The sequence below is a fragment of the Xiphias gladius genome, chromosome 4, assembly GCF_016859285.1.
Source record: "Xiphias gladius isolate SHS-SW01 ecotype Sanya breed wild chromosome 4, ASM1685928v1, whole genome shotgun sequence".
NCBI lineage: Eukaryota > Metazoa > Chordata > Actinopteri > Istiophoriformes > Xiphiidae > Xiphias > Xiphias gladius.
In genome coordinates this window covers 26,011,750-26,031,029 of record NC_053403.1, presented here as the reverse complement: position 1 = coordinate 26,031,029, position 19,280 = coordinate 26,011,750, and the positions used below count along the sequence as shown (strand labels likewise).

Genomic DNA, 19,280 nt, shown 5'->3' with positions numbered 1-19,280 from the left:
TCTTTTCCTTGTACGTGACCTGCGTGTGGTCTCTGGATGTACAGTGGGGACGTTTACTCGAGTATTTGATGTGAATACGTCAAAACAAAGAGTCAGTCAGAGAAAGAGACAAATGAACTTACAAATGGGACAAATCTGCCTAGTCACGGGATAACTGTCCGAAGCGCAGTGGTGGGGACAGCCGGAAGTCACCCGTGGGTTCATTCAGCAGCTGCTGTGTGTGAGGCGCCTGCGCAGTCCTGCTACCTGACAGGCCGCAGACTGCAGACACCCCCCTCCCCACATTTAAGAGGAGGTTTAAAACCTCCCTTTCTGATAAAGCTTCTAGTCGGGACTGGCTCAGGTTTGGACCAGCCCCTAGTTACGCTGCTATAGGCCTAGACTGCCGGGGACTTCCCATGATGCACTGAGCTCCTCTCTCCTCCCGTGGCCTTCTGCAGGTATTTCTGCCCCTGGTGCTGCAGAGTCTGGATCTGTGACGGCAAACCACCTACTGCCCCAAGATCTTGCTCAACTCCCACTGATTCCATTACCTCTCCTAATTAGTTTCATTATTAGTCTCATTATTGTTACACATCTTTATGTGGTACCTGTACTGTACTATGCCCCCCCCCCAACCATGAGCTGGGTTTTGCTCACGGATTCTACCTATTAAAAGTTTTTTCTTGCCGCAGTCGCCAAGTGCTTGCACATGGGGGGATGTTGGGTCTCTGTAAATAAAACTATAAAGAGTCCGGTCTAGATCTGCTCTACAGGAAAAGTGCCCTGAGATGACATCTGTTATGACCTGGCTGCTACATAAATAAAACTGAATTGAATTGAATCTTCACAGGAACGGAGAAAGGCTGGAAACGGCTTCTTCTGGACCGTCTCCGTGTCACCCTTCATGCCGCGCATGCGCACGACGGAGATACGCGGAACAAAACAAAAAAACAGAAATAGATTAGTAAACAGGAAACAGTCATTTCCGCTTCCCCCCGGACATTCAGCCCTCACTAGATGTGCGCTGACACCAGTCGTCCTGTGGGGGGCGGCAAAACGCGGATCTGCATCCGAGCTACCGAGTCGTGTGTCAGAAGAAGAAGAAGAATCAGAAGGAGGGGGAGGGAGGGCAGAGCATCCTCCATCTTCTGGGACTCCACCAGCCTCAGAACTAACGCCAGACTAAAGGACACACATCGGCCATCATGGGAGCCGTCCTGGGACTGTGCTCCATGGCGAGCTGGGTGAGTAGACCGCCTCCGTCCCTTCGGTGTCAGCAGCTGGTGTTGTGTTGGCGTCGGCGACCGGCTGCTCGGTCTTTCCACAGCCGTCATGACTGCGCAGTAACACGGACAGACAGGCCGCCGCGGCGGCGGCAGTAAACACGGTAGCGTCAGGCGGTTAGCCCCCCTCTCTGCTCACCGGTAGCCCCGCACCAAGGCCGCGGCTCACACACACATGTGGAGCCGAACCTGGTTTATGTGGTGAGGGACGCAGACCGCAGGGCCCCTTTGTCTGGATCAGCCCTGTTTTCGGTTGTAGGCTTGGGGGGGTTCATGTTATTGAGCGCGCAGCTGTGGACGATGTCAACAAAGCCGCCGAGCGGGGGGGTGGGGGCTGGGTGGGGGGTTGAAGTTCAGTGTTGCGACACCGCAGCTTGTAAACAGAGTCCGGTATCAGCTGCGGTCGGCAGGCAGACACGTAGGCCCCGCCCGATCCTACTCCACTCATGTTCCCGAACAGCGGCCTGTACTGGGAAGCAAGTTCAACGTACCCAGGAAGTCCTTTAGTTATCTGGCCTCACCGAGTCTGAAACCGCAATCAGACCAATTTCGAAGAAGTTAAACACACGATCCGGACCGAAAAGCAACAGCTGCAGCTGCCAAATGCAGGAAGAACAGCTGGAAAAAAAAAAAAATCCAAAATCTGTGTGAATGTGTAGGTTAATAGGCTCATAAAATCACTGCCCATCATTAGGACCACAATTACATGTGTGTATTCCGTTAAATTAATGTGCTGCTTAGATGTCTTCAGATGGTGTGTGTGACGGTTTGAGCCTCGTTCCTTCAGCTGCGTCTCGGGAGCAAATAAAAAGAAGTATAAAACCATAGTTCAAAGCAGTAAGTGGACTGACTTTACAACACGTACAAGGCCTCAGTGCTTCAGTCGGGCTCCGTTCTCGGACGAGATCGAAGAAGACAGGAGTGGACTCCCGCTGAGGAGCCGGACCTCTGCAGTAACGAGGGTCCCTCATAAAAATCATCAAGGAAAGTCAAAGGGGTTTGCCGGTCTCTGAACACTCTAGCCCTCCTAAGAGACCCTCCGCGGGATCTTCTCTAGGAGACCTGATCGGTCAGTAGACGGAGGCTTACATAAACTACATAACCTGTTCCGGAGCAGGTCAGGTGTGCGGCAGAGTTACCATGGTGATGCACCCCGGTAAGGAGTGAACCACCGTCACAACCCTGAAAACCCAGGGTTAGAGTGAAGTTACCTCGATAACCTCAGATCCTGCATCGTAGTAGAGTCCTCTGGGACCAGGTCTGTTACTAACTCTCCCCCAACGTGTGTGCAGATCCCGTGCCTGTGCGGCAGCGCCCCCTGCCTGCTGTGTCGATGCTGCCCCAGCGGGAATAACTCCACGGTGACTCGGCTCATCTACGCCTTCTTCCTGCTGCTGGGAGTGGGCGTTGCCTGCATTATGTTGATGCCCGGCATGGAGGGCCAGCTTAAGAAGGTAGGCGGGGATCTTCACCCAAAGTACAGGGAAGACCAACATAGGAGCCGCACCCTCTGTATTTCTGCCGGGCCTTCTCACATTACTGATACTATCATTAGGTCCCGGAAGCATCAGTGCTGGACCCCTGTCCTGTTTTTGTGTTGTCATTGTTAAATGTGAAGTTCTTTTGTTGTGCAGAAGGTAACCTGTGTTCACGTGGCTTTGTCTGAGAAGCCAAAACCCTGCATGTTAGAAGTATGTGTAAAATGTGCAAATCCGGTCACACACACAGAAGATCCACTTCGACCTTAACAGGACGCTCTAGTAAAGGCCAACATGGTTTGTTTGAGAACCCTTTAACACTCGCGTTCTCTCCTGATACGGGACATGTCTGCTCCCGCTGGTACATTTTTTCTCTCTTGTGCCAGGTTTTTTGACCTAAGGCTTCATTACTTCAGGGATGATGCAAAGTTAACTTGTACCGGGTCCCCAGTATGATTTAAAAACAAAACACGAAGGCCAGGCTGACTCATACAGTGCTGCTCCAAATACAACAGGTTGCGTTGTTACCCGTACGACTTGTTGAAAGATTATTCTGGGATACTCCTGGTAATCGTGTTTGGCTACTAGACTTCAAGTCTGAGTTACATTTGTAAGTGTCATAACAGCTCTCTAAACATAATTTACAATTGTTAGTTGCATTTGTGATCTATAAATGGTTAGATTGATTCATGTTCACAGCATCGTCTACTATTTCCTGCTGCAATGATCAGATTTGAAGAGTTTGATCTGCTGTAATGTCGACGATATTGTTGGCCTAACGGCTGCGGTAACTCTGACTGTAAGACACCACAGCCAGAACGGCCGTGGTCGAGGTCGCCACTCGTCAGCGAGACGCCGACCGGCGCTTTGGGTTGAGTGAAGTGAAGGACTTAACCCCTTTCCCAGGTTAAAACAGTTAGGCTTTTCCGTCTGAGCTCGAAGGCCCTGAGAAGACTTCCCCAAAGTGATCGGAATTAAATGTGGGGAAAAGGGCTTATGCACAGCAGCTCTCAGTGGGCGAAGCTCACTCTGTGGTTTCCTGCTGCAGCGTCATGGTCTCTGCTCTGTGTGCTGCTGTAGATTCCAGGTTTCTGTGAAGGAGGGATGGGTTCGTCTATTCCTGGCGTGGAGGGTCATGTGAACTGCGACGTGCTGGTCGGCTACAAGGCCGTGTACCGCGTTTGCTTCGGGATGGCGATGTTCTTCCTGCTCTTCTCTCTGCTCATGATCAAAGTCAAGAGCAGCCAGGACCCTCGGGCTGCGCTGCACAACGGGTGAGTCTGCATCCGTCCGTCCATCTGTCCATCAACATCCTCCCCTGTCTGCTAACGCCAAGCTTCGCTGACACTTTACCGGACTTACCACCTGCGCTCCAAACCCAGACGAAGCTTCCACTATTTGGTGTGAAACATGCGATCGAGGGCTGCAACTAACGATTAATGGCATCTTTTTCAGTGGTCCGACCGTCAGTGCAAAAGCCAAAGATATTCAGTTTGCAAAATGTTGCAGACCTTCACTCTGGGGAAGCTGGAATGAGAAGATGTTTGGCTTTTTGTCGTCTTTGATAAATGACTTGATGATTCATCTGTTATCGAACCTGCCAGTGATTAATTTTCTGCTGATCGACGAATCATTTCTGCACCAAGAGTTGAATCCTGCAGTTTTACCCGAGACTGACGTTGGAACTGTTGGAAGTGATCGTCAGGGAACTAATACGTTTCGATTGTTTCTCTCTCTGTCAGGTTCTGGTTCTTTAAGTTTGCTGCAGCCGCTGCCATCACTATTGGATCGTTTTTCATCTCGGAAGGTCCCTTCACTACTGGTAACTATTCTTGTCCATTGTTGTCTTGTGCCTCTCCAATGACATCTAATGTAGCTGGCAGGTGTCTGTACGTCTGGGACATAAATCAAGACTGTGGTTGCCAGGTTTTACAGAGGTTAGCCTGCGTATGACACCATCACTGATTTTTTTTTTTTTTTCTCTGCCCCTCACGAGCATCTGACAGAAGACAACCTACGATGTGTACAGATTGCTGTCCACAACCACGTATCTCCAAAATGTCAAGAGCAAAGAAAGAGTCTGACTGGTTCTCGAGGAGTTTATTATCTTAAGAACGAGGAGAACCCTGAAGAAGCAGTCAGTCCTTCAGTTTGTCTGAATATGTGAATCACCAAATGTCAAGATACGTGGTCTTCGCGGGACATTGTTGCCACAGCACAGGTGTAGCTAGATTTGTGTCTTCATTCTGGTTTTTGATCCAGTTTGAGATGGCGGCGAGAAGGTCCTTAGATGTCTTGGATTGTAGCTGTAAAAACCTGCAGATACGGTAAAGTAAAGTTCTCTCTCTCTCTCTCTCTCAGTGTGGTTCTATGTGGGCATGGCCGGAGCCTTCTGCTTCATCCTCATCCAGCTGGTTTTACTCATCGACTTCGCCCATTCCTGGAATGAGTCTTGGGTGGAGAAGATGGAGGAGGGCAACTCTCGCTGCTGGTATGCAGGTACGGTGGTGGTGTTATTATGAGGCTAAACATACGGTCGAACGCTTGAATAACAACGACCTTTAAAGAGCTCTGTGTTATTCACAGCTCCTCGGCTGTATTTGGGATGGATATCGACAGCCATTTGAACTGTCGAGCCGCTCACTACCTGTGAAAATCTGATCACGTAGTCGGTATTTCTTCGGGACATGTATGTGGTCTTGTCAAGAAGAGCTCGCCTCTGACACTTCCCCTTAAGCCCCTTGATGATGAAGTGAAAGGCAGTAATGATGAGGTATTGGTGCAAACGGGAAAAGATCCAATCGGAGCGCCTCCAGCGAGCAGCCTGTTTAGTAATGATGCGTCCTCGATCAAGGGTCTGTCGGTTTTTGGGCCTTTGCGCCCGTCCTCTTATGTTTCCCCTCATGTATGTAATGGAGCTGTGCTGTGTGTTCGCAGCTCTGCTGTCAGTCACCACCGTCAACTACTTGTTGTCTCTGGTGTCTCTGGTCATGTTCTACGTCTACTACACCCACTCGGATGGCTGCACTGAGAACAAGGCCTTCATCAGCATCAACATGCTCCTCTGCATCGCTGCCTCCGTCATGTCCATCCTGCCTCAGATCCAGGTTCGCACCAGTTCGTTTTACATCCGTGTTTGAGCAGAGCTGTCTGTGACTGAGCTGAGTGCTTCTGGTTGTTAAATTTACTGTCCTACTAAATCCTGCTGTTCTCTGGGTGAAGGAGTCCCAGCCAAGGTCTGGCCTGCTGCAGTCCTCCCTGGTTACCCTCTACACCATGTACCTGACCTGGTCTGCCATGACCAATGAGCCTGGTAAGACAACATTCATACTGTATACAGAGCTTTCATTGCCCAGCGACCTCAGCGGTGTCGTAGCTCCCCGTGCTGCGTTCACCTGGATCTCATTTTTTTGGTGAAAGAATTTGAAATGAATATGAAAGAATTTCTCGCGACGTTACTCGCAGGGATCTGGGCACAAGGACAACCAATGATAATACGTGACGTGGCAAGAAACAAAGCAGTCAGATGATCAGAGAGTGTCTGTGTTGTACACAAGAAACCTGGTTACTGGTGTGTGTGTGTGTGTGTGTGTGTGTGTGTGTGTGTGTGTGTGTGTGTGTGTGTGTGTGTGTGTGTGTGTGTGTGGGAGGGCTGGCTGGCAGGGCACAGCCTCGTGTTCAGTGGTGGAAAACAACGTATTTAGACTTTGCATTAGTTCAGTTCAAGTCAGACTTTGGGTCCTTACATTATGATCTCTATATTTTTGCATCACGTATGTGTTATTCTATGTGTTCCGTGTGGGGTACATTAAAAGACAGATTTCCATGGCCTTACTGTCACAGTGATGCTGTCTGCAGACCCGGTCCTGCACATGCGTTCTGCATACATGGCCAGGAAATAGTCTTTCCGCAGGAGAACTCCAGCTGAGGAAGTCTGGTTTCTCTAATCCCTGTAACAACCGTTATCCTTTACAAAGTTGGGGAAATGTCGCGGCCACACAGAAAAACTTCACTTGATGATGATATATCGTGCTGATATGTACAAGACGCCTCGTCTTTGTCCTGTCTGCCGTTATGTGTGAGATCCACCTGCGGTCGGGATTAATGATGCTTAGAAGCACCTTTTCCTCCACAAGCCGTGGGACACAAGAGAAGACGAATAAAAACCTGTTGTGCTGGATACAGTACACGCGGCCCACGGCGACCCATCAACGATCATGAGGTGAAACCGGCAGTAAATTTGTTCTTCTTGTATCTCACAGACAGGAAATGTAACCCGAGCCTTCTGGGTATTATTGGGCTCAACAGCACCAGTCCTGCAGGTCAGGACCATATGGTTCAGTGGTGGGATGCCCAGGGGATTGTGGGATTGATCCTTTTCCTCATGTGTGTTCTCTACTCCAGGTGAGGAAGTCCTTTAATGTACAGTTAGGTGCATAAGTAGTTGGACGGTGACACATTTGTCGTAATTTTGCCTCTGTTCACCGACATGGATTTGAAATGAAGCCGTCAAGATGTGACTGAAGTGTTGAGTTTCAGCTTCAATTCAAGTGGTTTCACAAAAATGTCACATTAACTGTTTAGGAATTCCAGTCATTTTATATACACAGTCCCTCATTTTCAGAGGCTCAAAAGTAATTGGACAATTGACTGACAATCAGTTTGATGGCCAGGTGTGTCCTGTTCCCTCGTTATTTCATGACAAATTAAGCCGATAAAAGGTCCTGAGTTGATACCGAGTGTTGAATTTGCTTTTGGTAGCTGTTCATGGGAACTCTTCATGGGAATATGCGGTTCAGAGAGGTGCTGATGCAAATGAAGGAGGCCGTCATTAGGCTGAGAAAACAAGGCAAACCAAAAAGGAATCGGCAAAATTACAAAATTGTGTCACTGTCCAAATACTTATGGACCTAACTGTATTTGTGCAGTGATCAACGTGTGAAGAAACTCACAGATGAGTAAGCAGCTGAGCAGACTGACAGTTGGTGCACAAAATGATTCTCTGTCTTCCTTCGTTTGTCCATTAGTATTCGTAATTCATCCAACGCCCAGGTGAACAAGCTGACTCTGACCAGTGACGAGTCGGCTCTGATCGAGGACGGGCCTCAGACCGACAGCTTCGAGGAGGGCAGCGGTCTCAACAGAGCTGTGGACAACGAGAGGGACGGCGTCACCTACTCCTACTCTTTCTTCCACTTCATGTTGTTCCTGGCATCACTCTACATCATGATGACGCTCACCAACTGGTACAGGTGGGCTTCACGCGGCCGTTCAGTTTAAGTCAGAGCCGAGAAGGGATCCAGTTAAAGCACCGGTCCGGGGTCATGCTGGGTTTCTCTAATGGTTGACAAATCTCACGAAAGTAGTTTGAACAAACGTGACTCTCTCACAGGAGGAGACGGTGCATTTGTTGGGGACTATTATTACCATCAGTGGCGGAATAATATTCACTATGTAGGTTGGAGGCACAAAACCCAGAACAATAAAACCCAAACCCCCTGGAGAGGGGAGAGCAAAAACTATTTATCTTTGAATCATTTGGGTGAACTGACCCTTTAAAAAGAAGCATTCCTCTGAGCGCTTGTTGAAAATGTTAGTCACTGAAAGTTGAGTCCGGGCCAGTGGCTTTGCTGCCATTTTCTGGTGAGACAATTTTGCATTAAATGAGATCCCGCCATCAAAATGGCACAGTGGGTGTGTGTTCACCTTGACCAGCCCTCCTGCACCCGTAAGAAACAAGGCTAAAGAGTGGCGACGTGCACCCGCAACCCACCACTTTGCACTTTATCTGTTTTTTAAATTCTGGCATATTGCACTTTATATTTATTGGAATCCAGAGTCTAAAGCTGTCAGCTGACGTGTTTCTCCGTCCCGTGTTCTCCCTGCAGCCCTGACTCCAACTACGAGGCCATGACCAGCAAGTGGCCATCGGTGTGGGTGAAGATCTCCTCCAGCTGGATCTGCATCGCCCTCTACGTGTGGACACTGGTGGCTCCGCTGGTCCTGGTCAACAGAGACTTTGACTGAAACCCGCACCGTCCCACTGCTCGTACCCGCTTTCACGCTCTGCTTCGCCCGTTTTATGTTTCAGCAAAGTCAGTAAAACAGTAGCTAGCTAACCGTGCGTCGCTTAGCGCCGGAGGGGGCGCGGCTGCACTCAGACTGGCCGGCGGGCTTCAGACCGTTGGGTTTGGTGGCCTCTGGCTCGTCTGCTGCAGCTTCCTCACCGCAGGGCTGACGACAGGAGAGCCGGCAAGGATGTTTAACCTTGTCCCGTCCCAGCTCTGACTGCAGCCCAGTCTCATCTGGTGTAATGTCATTGTGAATCCCCAGCAGCCTGTTGTAGTGGCCCCCCATGCTGTTGCCGTTGTAAATATATCCCGTGTAATCCTTGTGAATGATTTCGCTTTCTTTCTATGAAGACAGAGCTGCATGTTTTTCCTTGACGACGTGATGTGACATTAACAGTAGCTGTACATGAAGCTTTTAGGAGGATGCGGATGGCGTTGCTTAGTGTGCCTCCCGTGGCCAGCGACAGTTGACCTCTGTAGTGTTAATACAGGAAATGCTGTTACATGTGAAATAAGGGAGAAACTGCTTTGACTGTGCTCTTGTCCGATGGATTTGAGTTGTGTATGAGCAGGACTCCAACTGTGGCACCGAGAGATGAAGACAGGAGAGTTCACTAACTAGTACCATCACCAGGCCTGAGCAGTGCTGTTGTGTGTGTGTGTGTGTGTGTGTGTGTGTGTGTGTGTGTGGTAGTTTAGTTATCTGCTGTCATGTGTTAAAGCTCTCCCAGTTGTGTGTTGACTCTGCAGCTTGCACACTCCTCAGCACATGCACAACAAAAGCAGTACTGCTTCTGTTGCTTCTGATCTGCATTGAATTTTGACTTTAAATGTAAAATAGAAATGTTTTGTTTGAAAACGTCTAGATAAGTTATTTGATAGTGTTTAGCCTTAGCATGTAGATTGTCACAACTTAGCAGAGATTGTGGCGATACATTCGTTTGATTGTCTTCCGTGTGCTTTTATCCTAATATGAATTTTCTCTTTATGTGAATTAATATTGTAAGTAGTTTAATAAAACTGAGGAAAAAAGCCACGTGTTGCGTGTCTTGCCTCTGTGTAGCTGGGCCACCTACTGTAACTGCGAGGCCTTGAGTTTCACAGCGCGATGGTCTGACAGAAAGAGCAGCGGCAGTAACCAGGCTGAAAAGATGGAGCTGGCTAAAATAATGAGCCGTGTGGGTTGTTCCTCTACATCCATCTCAGCTTCTGATATCACAGAAACCTCGTCACAGTTTAACACGAGTTTATCTGTTAGGTTTCACGTCACCGAGTTCCATCAGCGTCCAGATAACGTCATATTTATCTCCAGCTGCTGACAGAAATCACCGGAGCCGTCTTGTGTTAGGACGTCGTTTCATCAAGTGGCTTCTCTAACTTATTCCAATAACACGAGGGAAATGGGAACTGTCTATGGGCGGGACCTCGATACCGAGACTCCACTTGGCGATCCCTACCATGCAGACTCTGTCACTAGTTTAAGATGGCCGCCCCCGTATCTGGGATATTTTGGCTTCATTTTTGTACAGTGCGAGGAAGTGGAGACACGCCTTCCATACAGTCATTGGTATATGCAGCCGGATTCTCTTTGCGCTGTGGTTTTCTTTTCCTAAGTCCTTATGAATTCTCTTTCACCTCTCTCCGTGACCTCATGGCATTTTCCATCAAGGTCAAGGAAAAGTGGTTAGGAAAATACTTTTTTTTTTAATCAAACTTCTCGACCACAGCCCAGTACTACATACCCATACAAGCCGCACACTCAGAGCTGCCAGGTCAGTTATTGGCCCCTTTGAGTTTTAACTACAGAATTTATAATATCTTCAGAAATAAATGCAAATTAAGACATTTTATATAATCAAAGTATTTCAATAAAATGTCAAGTTATTGAACAAATGGTGAAATAAAAAATACAGACATAAAATGGATGCTTAACACAATTATTTGATGAATTTAAATTAGTTCCTTAAACAAAATATCAAACAAATAAGACTCATCTGTGCTTAATTTCCAGTGTTCACATGACCAGAATGAACCAATGAAAGATGGTTTTGCTGCATAAAAAGGGGGTGATTGTTTCCAGTTTCTTTTTAACAATGATGAAGACCAGAGCTGTCTGAGAGCATCAGAAATGCTATCATCAAAAAACAGAACAATTCCAAAGGCTACAAGGCATCAGCAGAGATCTGGAAATCCCTGTTTCACAAGCTCGTAACATTGTCAAGAAGTTATCTTGAAATCCCTGTTTCACAAGCTCGTAACGTTATCGAGAGGTTTCAAAGTCATAAACTGTTAAGACGCGCACAGTGGGTGGTGCTAGGAAGAAACTCAGTGAGAAAGTGTGAAAGGGATGATGCACATTATTGAAAAAACACCACGCAAGTGATCTAAAGAACTTCAGACTGATCTGGATCAATCTGGAGTGGTGGTTTCAGCCCCGTACCATACGACGCATACTAAACTTAGCAGGGCTCCATGGGCGAAGGCCAAGGAGGACACTACTACTGAAAGAAAGGCACAAAAAGGCAAAACTAATGTTTGCAAAAACTCTCCTAGATAAGCCACAGTCTTTCTGTGACAATGTTCTATGGACAGATGAAACCAAAGTAGAGCTCTTTGGGATGAAGTGCATCAGTTTGTTTATAGGTGACGAAATGAAGCCCATAAGGAAAATAACACCCTACCTAAATGTCAGAAAACTAGGTTTGAGGTGAAGGTCTTGGGTCTTTCAGCAGGACAACGACCCAAAGCAAACATCCAGCAGCACAAAAGAATGGTTGAAAAGGAAAAGATGGACTCTTGTAAACTGGCCAGCAGCGAGTCCTGACCTAAATCTCATTGAAAACCTTTGGAGAGAGCTGAAATCTGCTGTTGCAGGAAGGACTCCTGTAAACTCAAAAGAGCTTGAACAAGTAGCAGTGGAAGAAGTGGCAGAAACAACCAGTAGACGGGTGCAAGAAGCTTCTAGATGGCTACAAGAAACGTTTAGAGGCTGCCATTGATGCCAAAGGTTCAGAAACCAAATATCAGTGTAGGCCAATAACTGTGTTTGGGTACACTTTGTGTATTATTCAACTAGTTTTTTTTTTTATTTTCTTTTGTCCAGTAACCTTGGACATTTCATTAAATATTCTGATCATACAAAATTGGTTCATTTACATTTATTTCTGAAGATACTCTAAATTCTGTGCTGAAAATTCAGGGGTGCCAGTAATTTCAACCAGGACAATATGTAATGTTACAATGTCCGATGTCCATATTAAACGTGGTCAAAGTTTCAAATGAGGTAAACACTGTAAAAGTAATCCCTGTGATACAACAGCTGAGGCGTCAGACTGCTCTGAACTCTAGGTTCCAACGGTTGTCTGCTTCTGCAACGAGCTTACGTCAGCTTGTCACGGAGAAGAAAAGCTCACTCTCCCAAAATAGTCTATTTGACTATTATTATAGGCATTTAACGTACTCCAGCATACAAATAACCGACGGTCCAGGTTTATTTTACAGTCGTTTGGCGACAGCAGATGACCTTTTACGAGCAGCGTTAGCTTTTGTATTTCCTGACAGCAGACGTTTTCACTTCAGTTGGCATTTTAGCGCATTTTCCGCATGTGTAGCTATTAACGGGAATATATAAAGAGATTTTTACATACACATTGTGATGGAAGAGTAAATCTGTTGTTATGTCACACAATAAGCAGGTAATGGGTGTGATAATCATGGAACAGAGACGTCCTGCTGTAATCTTTGTTGCGGGCTGCAGATGGTTGTGCCGTCCACTCTCCAGATCAGATTCGGTCTCAAACTTGTACGGATGGATTTGACAAGTTGCCATTTCCAGTCAGTTATGTTATGTTACTTACTTTTAGTTACTAGTTACTTAGTTTTACAGTTTACTTGCAGAACCTCCACACCGGTAAGAGGATGAGGCGGTGCTCACATGTGCTGGCTGCGCTGCCCCTCATCAGGCTTCCAGATGTTCAGCCAGTCAAAAGAAAGTGGCCTTTTAAGGAGGCCTGAGCTAATATCACCTCTCTCAGTCAGAGGTTCAACTGAGGGGCTGCATAACAGGCAGTTTGAGCATGTCACTCCTGTGGACTTCGGAGAGACTCACTGCTGTAGTTTAGTTAAGTTACAAAACTTTAGTGCCTGTTGATGTTAAGAATTGTTTTAATGTCTGCAGGTTATTTTTTGGCTGGACGGCAACAGCAGGCACTAACTGACTGACTGAGTGCTGAAGTTACACCACTGGTCGGTCAGCCAAGTGTTTGAATTTCCCCATTGGCCGTTGCTCTTTCAAAATGAATTAGCACAAACACTTTCTATTATGTCATCAGGGGGCGTTTACAGGCAGTGTTGCCAACTTAAGGCCTTTGTCACTAGATTTACCAACTTTTCACACCCTTTAGCGAGTTTCTTTCTACAAATTGGATTGGATTTTCAGACAGAGGTGCAGTCACAGCTGGGGGAGTTATGCATTTTAATTTGTCATGTGCTTATGATTCATTCTCTTTCAATATAAACACTCAGCATTATTACTGGTATTGTTTCTTACATACAATTATAAGAAATGTACGTTTATTATTTACTCCTCTGCTCAGTTACAGTCCACTGCACCTATTTCATTAGTGTAACAGCTGCATGAGTCTAGTGTTTTACCTGTTAGACCCACATAATGCCTTTGTTCATCATCTGTGATGTGACAAATCTAGTTCAACTTTCGCTACAAACCAATATAACATCACCCGGAAAGACGCTGCACTGATCTAATCACATGCATGTCTGGTGAATTACTTTGTCATGTGAACTGTCTCTCTGCTGTTTACCTTGAAATTGTTGCGATGAAACATAAAACGGGCTCCAGGGTTATAAAATCCTGTCTGGGAGTTACAAACCAATGTGCTGTGTTTTTAAACACACAAATCCGTTCCTCCAACCGGACCAGGTCATATTTAATCGTCTCATTCATTGTCCTTCATTGTCCTTTATTGTCTAGACATGGGAAGTGCATTGCGGCCTCCCACCGGTTAAAAACAACACATTTGATTTATGCAAATGGAAATGATGTCCGTGTTTATTTGCATACAGAGCAGGGAGGTGAGATTCCATCACAAGTGGTCACTCCAGATGCTTGTGGAGTAACGTTCTAATGCCAGGGCCTAAGACTAACTCTTACCACTGGTTAAGACGTGTGGTCGTGCAGCTTGTCTTAAGTAAAGGGTGTGAGTACTTTTAACAGCAGTAGATGTGAACTGTTCTGTAAAACTAAATCAAGGGACCGAGAAGCTAACTCAGCTGCAGGTGCTTATTCGACTTGATTTTGGCTCCATGAGGGAACGTGTCTCGTTGGTGTTTTAATTCACTGCCAAATATCGATTAATGCAGGTTAAGAAAAATTCTGAATGAAGGGCTTGTGGTGAATACTTATATATCTTGTTGCAACCTTGGCTTCTCCTCAGACTAAATTATACCAAAAGGCTGTTTAGAAATGCCAGTGACACAGTGTATATTTTTAATGAAGTTCATTCTGTTATACGTATAAGTGGGGATGCTGCTTAGATGGTATCTACACCAATTCTGTCTTATTCATCAAACTGTGTTTCAGCGGCCTGTTGTTCCTCGCTGTCATTAGTTTATAAACCTTTGGAACATAAAGAACACGGCTTGCTCAGCCCAGCCCAAAACACCCTGTCTAAACTTTGGAAATCTCTATGACTTTATCTTGGTTCAGGTTTAAGGTTTTGGTCACTTAAAAGTTAAAACGGCATCTTCCCTCATATGCCACCGTTGAATCAGGCTGGTAAATGAATGAACAAGGATCCCTCTGAATCAGTGTATAGGATAATCTCGTAACAATCGCTAGAACTCCTCTTCTGCGTCATCCCAGGTTTGATCGTTTATTAGATACATTATCATCTCACAGGTCACAGATTGTCCAGGCGAGTCCAGTTTGATTTGTGTTTCAGGAGTCAGGCTTGGTCATATCCTTCTTCTCATCAACTCCCATTCATGTATTATATTTCCTTTGAATCAGGCTTCCCCATTTGTGAATCCTGTCTGATGAAGGTCGTGCATGCTCACATGAATTCAAAGACAATTTGACATGCTTGTTACCACTCACACATAATCATCACAACATCACCTATTCAAATCAGTTTGTATCAAGGTTCAGCAGCAGTGCATCTTGGCTAACGTCTATTTTATTTACACAGTTCACCGTCATAGCACGTGCCACAATGTCTCTCATCAGAATTTCATGTTGTCTTCCCCTGCATCGATCCTCTCGACCGGCACTCCATTCAGATTAGTTTTACTAATGATCAGGGTGTGGTGCTGCTGTATCTGCTCACTTCAGGATCACAGATTTGAGGGTCTGAGCTTAGGGACAGCGTATGTCAAGCTTGCTCAGATTTGCTCCAGAGAGCATCACATGAGCAGAGCCACACCACCAAGCATACATATTGCTGCAATAAATGGTTCAAAGCTTGAGGTGTGTCCCGGCCGAAATGCAGCGTACCGGTAGTGATTGGATGGCGTTCGATGCATCATCCAGTGTGTGAGATAAAAAGCAATGACACTCCAAACAAACGACAAATGAACACTGTAGCATTTGCTTTATTGTAAATGCAACGCTTGCAACAAAGACAGACAGCTTGTGGGATGTGGGCAGGTCACGGAGAAGTCATGTGATCTCTGTGACCATGCACAGCAGCCTATAAACAGCGTCTGAGGTCTAAAGTGTGGCTCTGCCAGAGGAAATGGAGACAGGATGCAGGCACTTCTAAACCAGTGAAGAGAGACAGGAGAGGAGCTTCCCTTTGCCACAACATGAACGTACTGAGGCAACTCAACCCCAGGAGCTCCACATCACGAAACGTAGCGAAATCATTTAACACCTGGAGCCTGTACTACGAAGCCAGTTCAACATACCCAGGATATCTTTTCGTTATCTGGCTTCACTGAGCCTGACAACCGTAACCATGCTAAGTGGTCACATAAAGGTGGTTATCAACTCGAGGAGTCAACCCAGGTTTTCCTGAGCGCGTTCACATCAGAGGGGCCATGTTTGCAGCATGTGAACAATCACAGACATGGACACGTCTACTGCCAGCAGAGCAAAATATTTTACAAATGAAGAGCGAACTAGAATATCAGACAAAAAAGAAGAAGTTAAACACACGATCCGGGCCAAAAGCAACAGCTGCAGCTGCCAAATGCAGGAAAAACAGCTGGAAAAAAAAAAAATCCAAAATCTGTGTGAATGTGTAGGTTAACAGGCTCATAAAATCACTGCCCATCATTAGGACCACAATTACATGTGTGTATTCCGTTAAATCAATGTGCTGCTTAGATGTCTTCAGATGGTGTGTGTGACGGTTTGAGCCTCGTTCTTTCAGCTGCGTCTCGGGAGCAAATAAAAATAAGTATAAAACCATAGTTCAAAGCAGTAAGTGGACTGACTTTACAACACGTACAAGGCCTCAGTGCTTCAGTCGGGCTCCGTTCTCGGACGAGATCGAAGAAGACAGGAGTGGACTCCCGCTGAGGAGCCGGACCTCTGCAGTAACGAGGGTCCCTCATAAAAATCATCAAGGAAAGTCAAAGGGGTTTGGCGGTCTCTGAACACTCTAGCCCTCCTAAGAGACCCTCCGCGGGATCTTCTCTAGGAGACCTGATCGGTCAGTAGACGGAGGTTTACATAAACTACATAACCTGTTCCGGAGCAGGTCAGGCGTGCGGCACGAGTTACCATGGTGATGTACCCCGGTAAGGAGTGAACCACCGTCACAACCCTGAAAACCCAGGGTTAGAGTGAAGTTACCTCAGATCCTGCATCGTAGTAGAGTCCTCTGGGCTCGGAGCTCAGACACACACTAAACTTGTTTCCAAACTGTTAACAGTGTTGACTTGCTGAACAAGGAGCTCGGATGAGATTTAGGGATTTAAGGAACAACAGGGCAGCGCAACAAAATCAGGGAGTTATTCCCTTTACGGACTTGATGACTTGATGTTGGGTTTCATTGACAACTGGTACAACAGGTCTTGTTACTATGCAAGGATGTTGATAAAGGTGATACAAACTTTGAATGTGAACTTTGCTACATATAAAACCAAAGCTAACCACAACAAAAACTGACCCAAATATTCTTATTCCTCGTGGTACCAGGTAGCAGACAATCCCATCAATTTATGTCCTCATTTCAACTTGTCCCTTTCAGTATGGCCCACTACTGTACAGCCACCACGGTGTGTCGCATCACATGAACGTGAACTGTAAAGGTTAGGACTGGTTTTTGCTTGCGGACAGGTAGAAGACACAACACTGGCTAAAGCTGGCGTTAACTGCGTTTGCCTCATTGTGGCTTTGGTGTGTGATTCACATTCAAATCTGAAAAACCTCTGATGTTTGAATAAGGTGACTCCTGATTTCCGGTCAAACTAACAAGCATGACCAAGGTGTCTGAGTGATGCCTCAATCCCACCTCCTCCCAGCAGCGGACAGTTTTACAGCGGCATCATCGGCTCAAACAGCAAGTCTGAAGTCACCTTTCAATGACATTTTTACTATCTCACTCTATCAGGACAGGTAAAGAAAAAAACTCACTCCATTCCTCTGAGGTGATGCGTCTGTGGTTTCCAAGATTAAGACACTCACAGCTTTCAGCTGCATTAATCCAGAAGGCAGAGCAGTTCTGGAGTTGGGGCAGGACAGATGGAGTTTCAGATTCAGATCAGATCAGATGTGGCTGTGTTCTCAGATGGACACACAGACGACACCGTTTACAGTCTCACTTCACACCTCCCCTACAGTTGTGTTTCGTGTCTCATCAATCACAGTCCGCTCCGTCCGATCCCAGCACACACAACCTACTGTGTAACGTCTGTCTCGTCCCCAGCTCTGCCACACGGAGCGAGGTGGAAACTGTGAAATGATTTCTGATTTTCTGTGGTTTGTTTAACAGGTTTATGCACAGTCTTTAGTTAAGATCACCTTCTGTCCCAATGTCGCTTTTCTTTAAAGCAGTGTCAGAAATTCACCTTCCCAAGTCTGAACTCAAAGAGACGTAAGCCCCGGCTGAACACAACACGATCTGAGGGAATGTTTCTTTAAGAAGAGTCTCAGCTCTGTGGACAGACACGTAGCAAAAGATAAACAATAAATCAGAATAAATAGATTTATAGCGATATATACAAAGGTTCAGTCTGTTAACACAAGTCAGGTGAGGATGCCTCCTCACTGATGTTGTGGGACCAGATGTGGTGCACGGCTTTACTGATGGTGAAGGTACGGAAGAGCAGATGAGAGAAAAGGCCGACGTCTTCTTCTGTCTGTACACTCGACAGCAGAGAGAGAGAGATGAAGCTGTTTGGTGTGAATCCAGTTGCTGGTGTCCTGTGCTCACACTAGCCGCAGTTTGTGCCTCTCGTGTCACTTTTACATCTGAGACCTTTGCATTGAAGGGAACATTCCTAGAAAACAGTCCTTGGAATAAACTACTCTCACCATCAAAAGGAAATAGGAAAAAGGCCTATGGCAGAATCAGTACATGTCTTAGTAAGATGTGATATTATTCTCAGAATAAGTCGGGCTTTTCAGATTGTCATGAATCTGCATGTTAGTGGTTCTACACATGATGTAGGACACAAACTTTTACTGCCTGTATGGCCACAGATATTCAACATACCGGACCACTAAGTGTCTGTACGTGAGTGGACAGAGGAGATTGTCAGTGTTCCTGGGCTATAAGATCCACTATCATGGAACATTCAGCCTTAAGCTTAACACTCTTTCCAAACTGAATGGTTGGATAGCGTGGAAACCACCTGTCCCATGTCAGATTGGGAGGGTCAAACCATTTCCGTAACTTTTCGAAGCCGGTGATCTGCCATCTACACCCGCTTCACGTTGCGATTGGCCGGCTGTGCTGCGGTGAGAAAGGAGCCAAAGGTTGAAATCCTCTCTCTAGCCCTCGTTCTGCCTGGAGTCTATACGTGTTATTTAACTTTCTCTGAGTGTGATCATTTTACAAGTAAATATAGCTGTAATCACAGCACAGGCGTTGTCTCTAGCTTATGTCTGGGTTTTTTGTTATTAATAAAAAATTATATATATAAATAATATATAAATAATATATATCAGGATTTGAGCAGAGCAGAGGTGTGGAAATGGCTTGGTAGCGACTCCTGGTTAACATGTCGTCTCAAGGGCTGCGTTTCAGTCACTGTTTCCTGCTTGTTCCGTTGTCTGACAACAGAAACAGTAAATTATGTAAATGAGAGGAGCTTTATTGGGAATTCAGCTGCATCATGTGAACAGAGAGAGGAGGAGAGAAGTAAACAGATAAAGGACGGTCAAGCCACATACGAGGTTTTGACCTGGTCTTGTGGTCATTTGTTACTCAACTATTTGAGGCACTTTCTTGTGAACAACTGAGTGCAGCAGTATCTGACTGTCTGAAAGTATGAGCCGT

At 46.1% G+C, this 19,280-nt stretch overlaps 1 protein-coding gene across 1 annotated transcript; it reads left to right on the top strand.

Annotated features, from left to right (window-relative positions):
- Positions 1-1,074: 1,074 nt before the first annotated feature.
- Positions 1,075-9,862, top strand: serinc1 (serine incorporator 1). The gene is made up of 10 exons (XM_040125540.1): positions 1,075-1,226; positions 2,558-2,719; positions 3,824-4,017; positions 4,486-4,565; positions 5,105-5,242; positions 5,681-5,850; positions 5,966-6,056; positions 7,006-7,147; positions 7,771-7,995; positions 8,632-9,862. The coding sequence occupies exons 1-10, from the start codon at positions 1,188-1,190 to the stop codon at positions 8,768-8,770; spliced, it is 1,380 nt and encodes a 459-aa protein (XP_039981474.1). The 5' UTR covers positions 1,075-1,187; the 3' UTR covers positions 8,771-9,862.
- Positions 9,863-19,280: the final 9,418 nt, after the last annotated feature.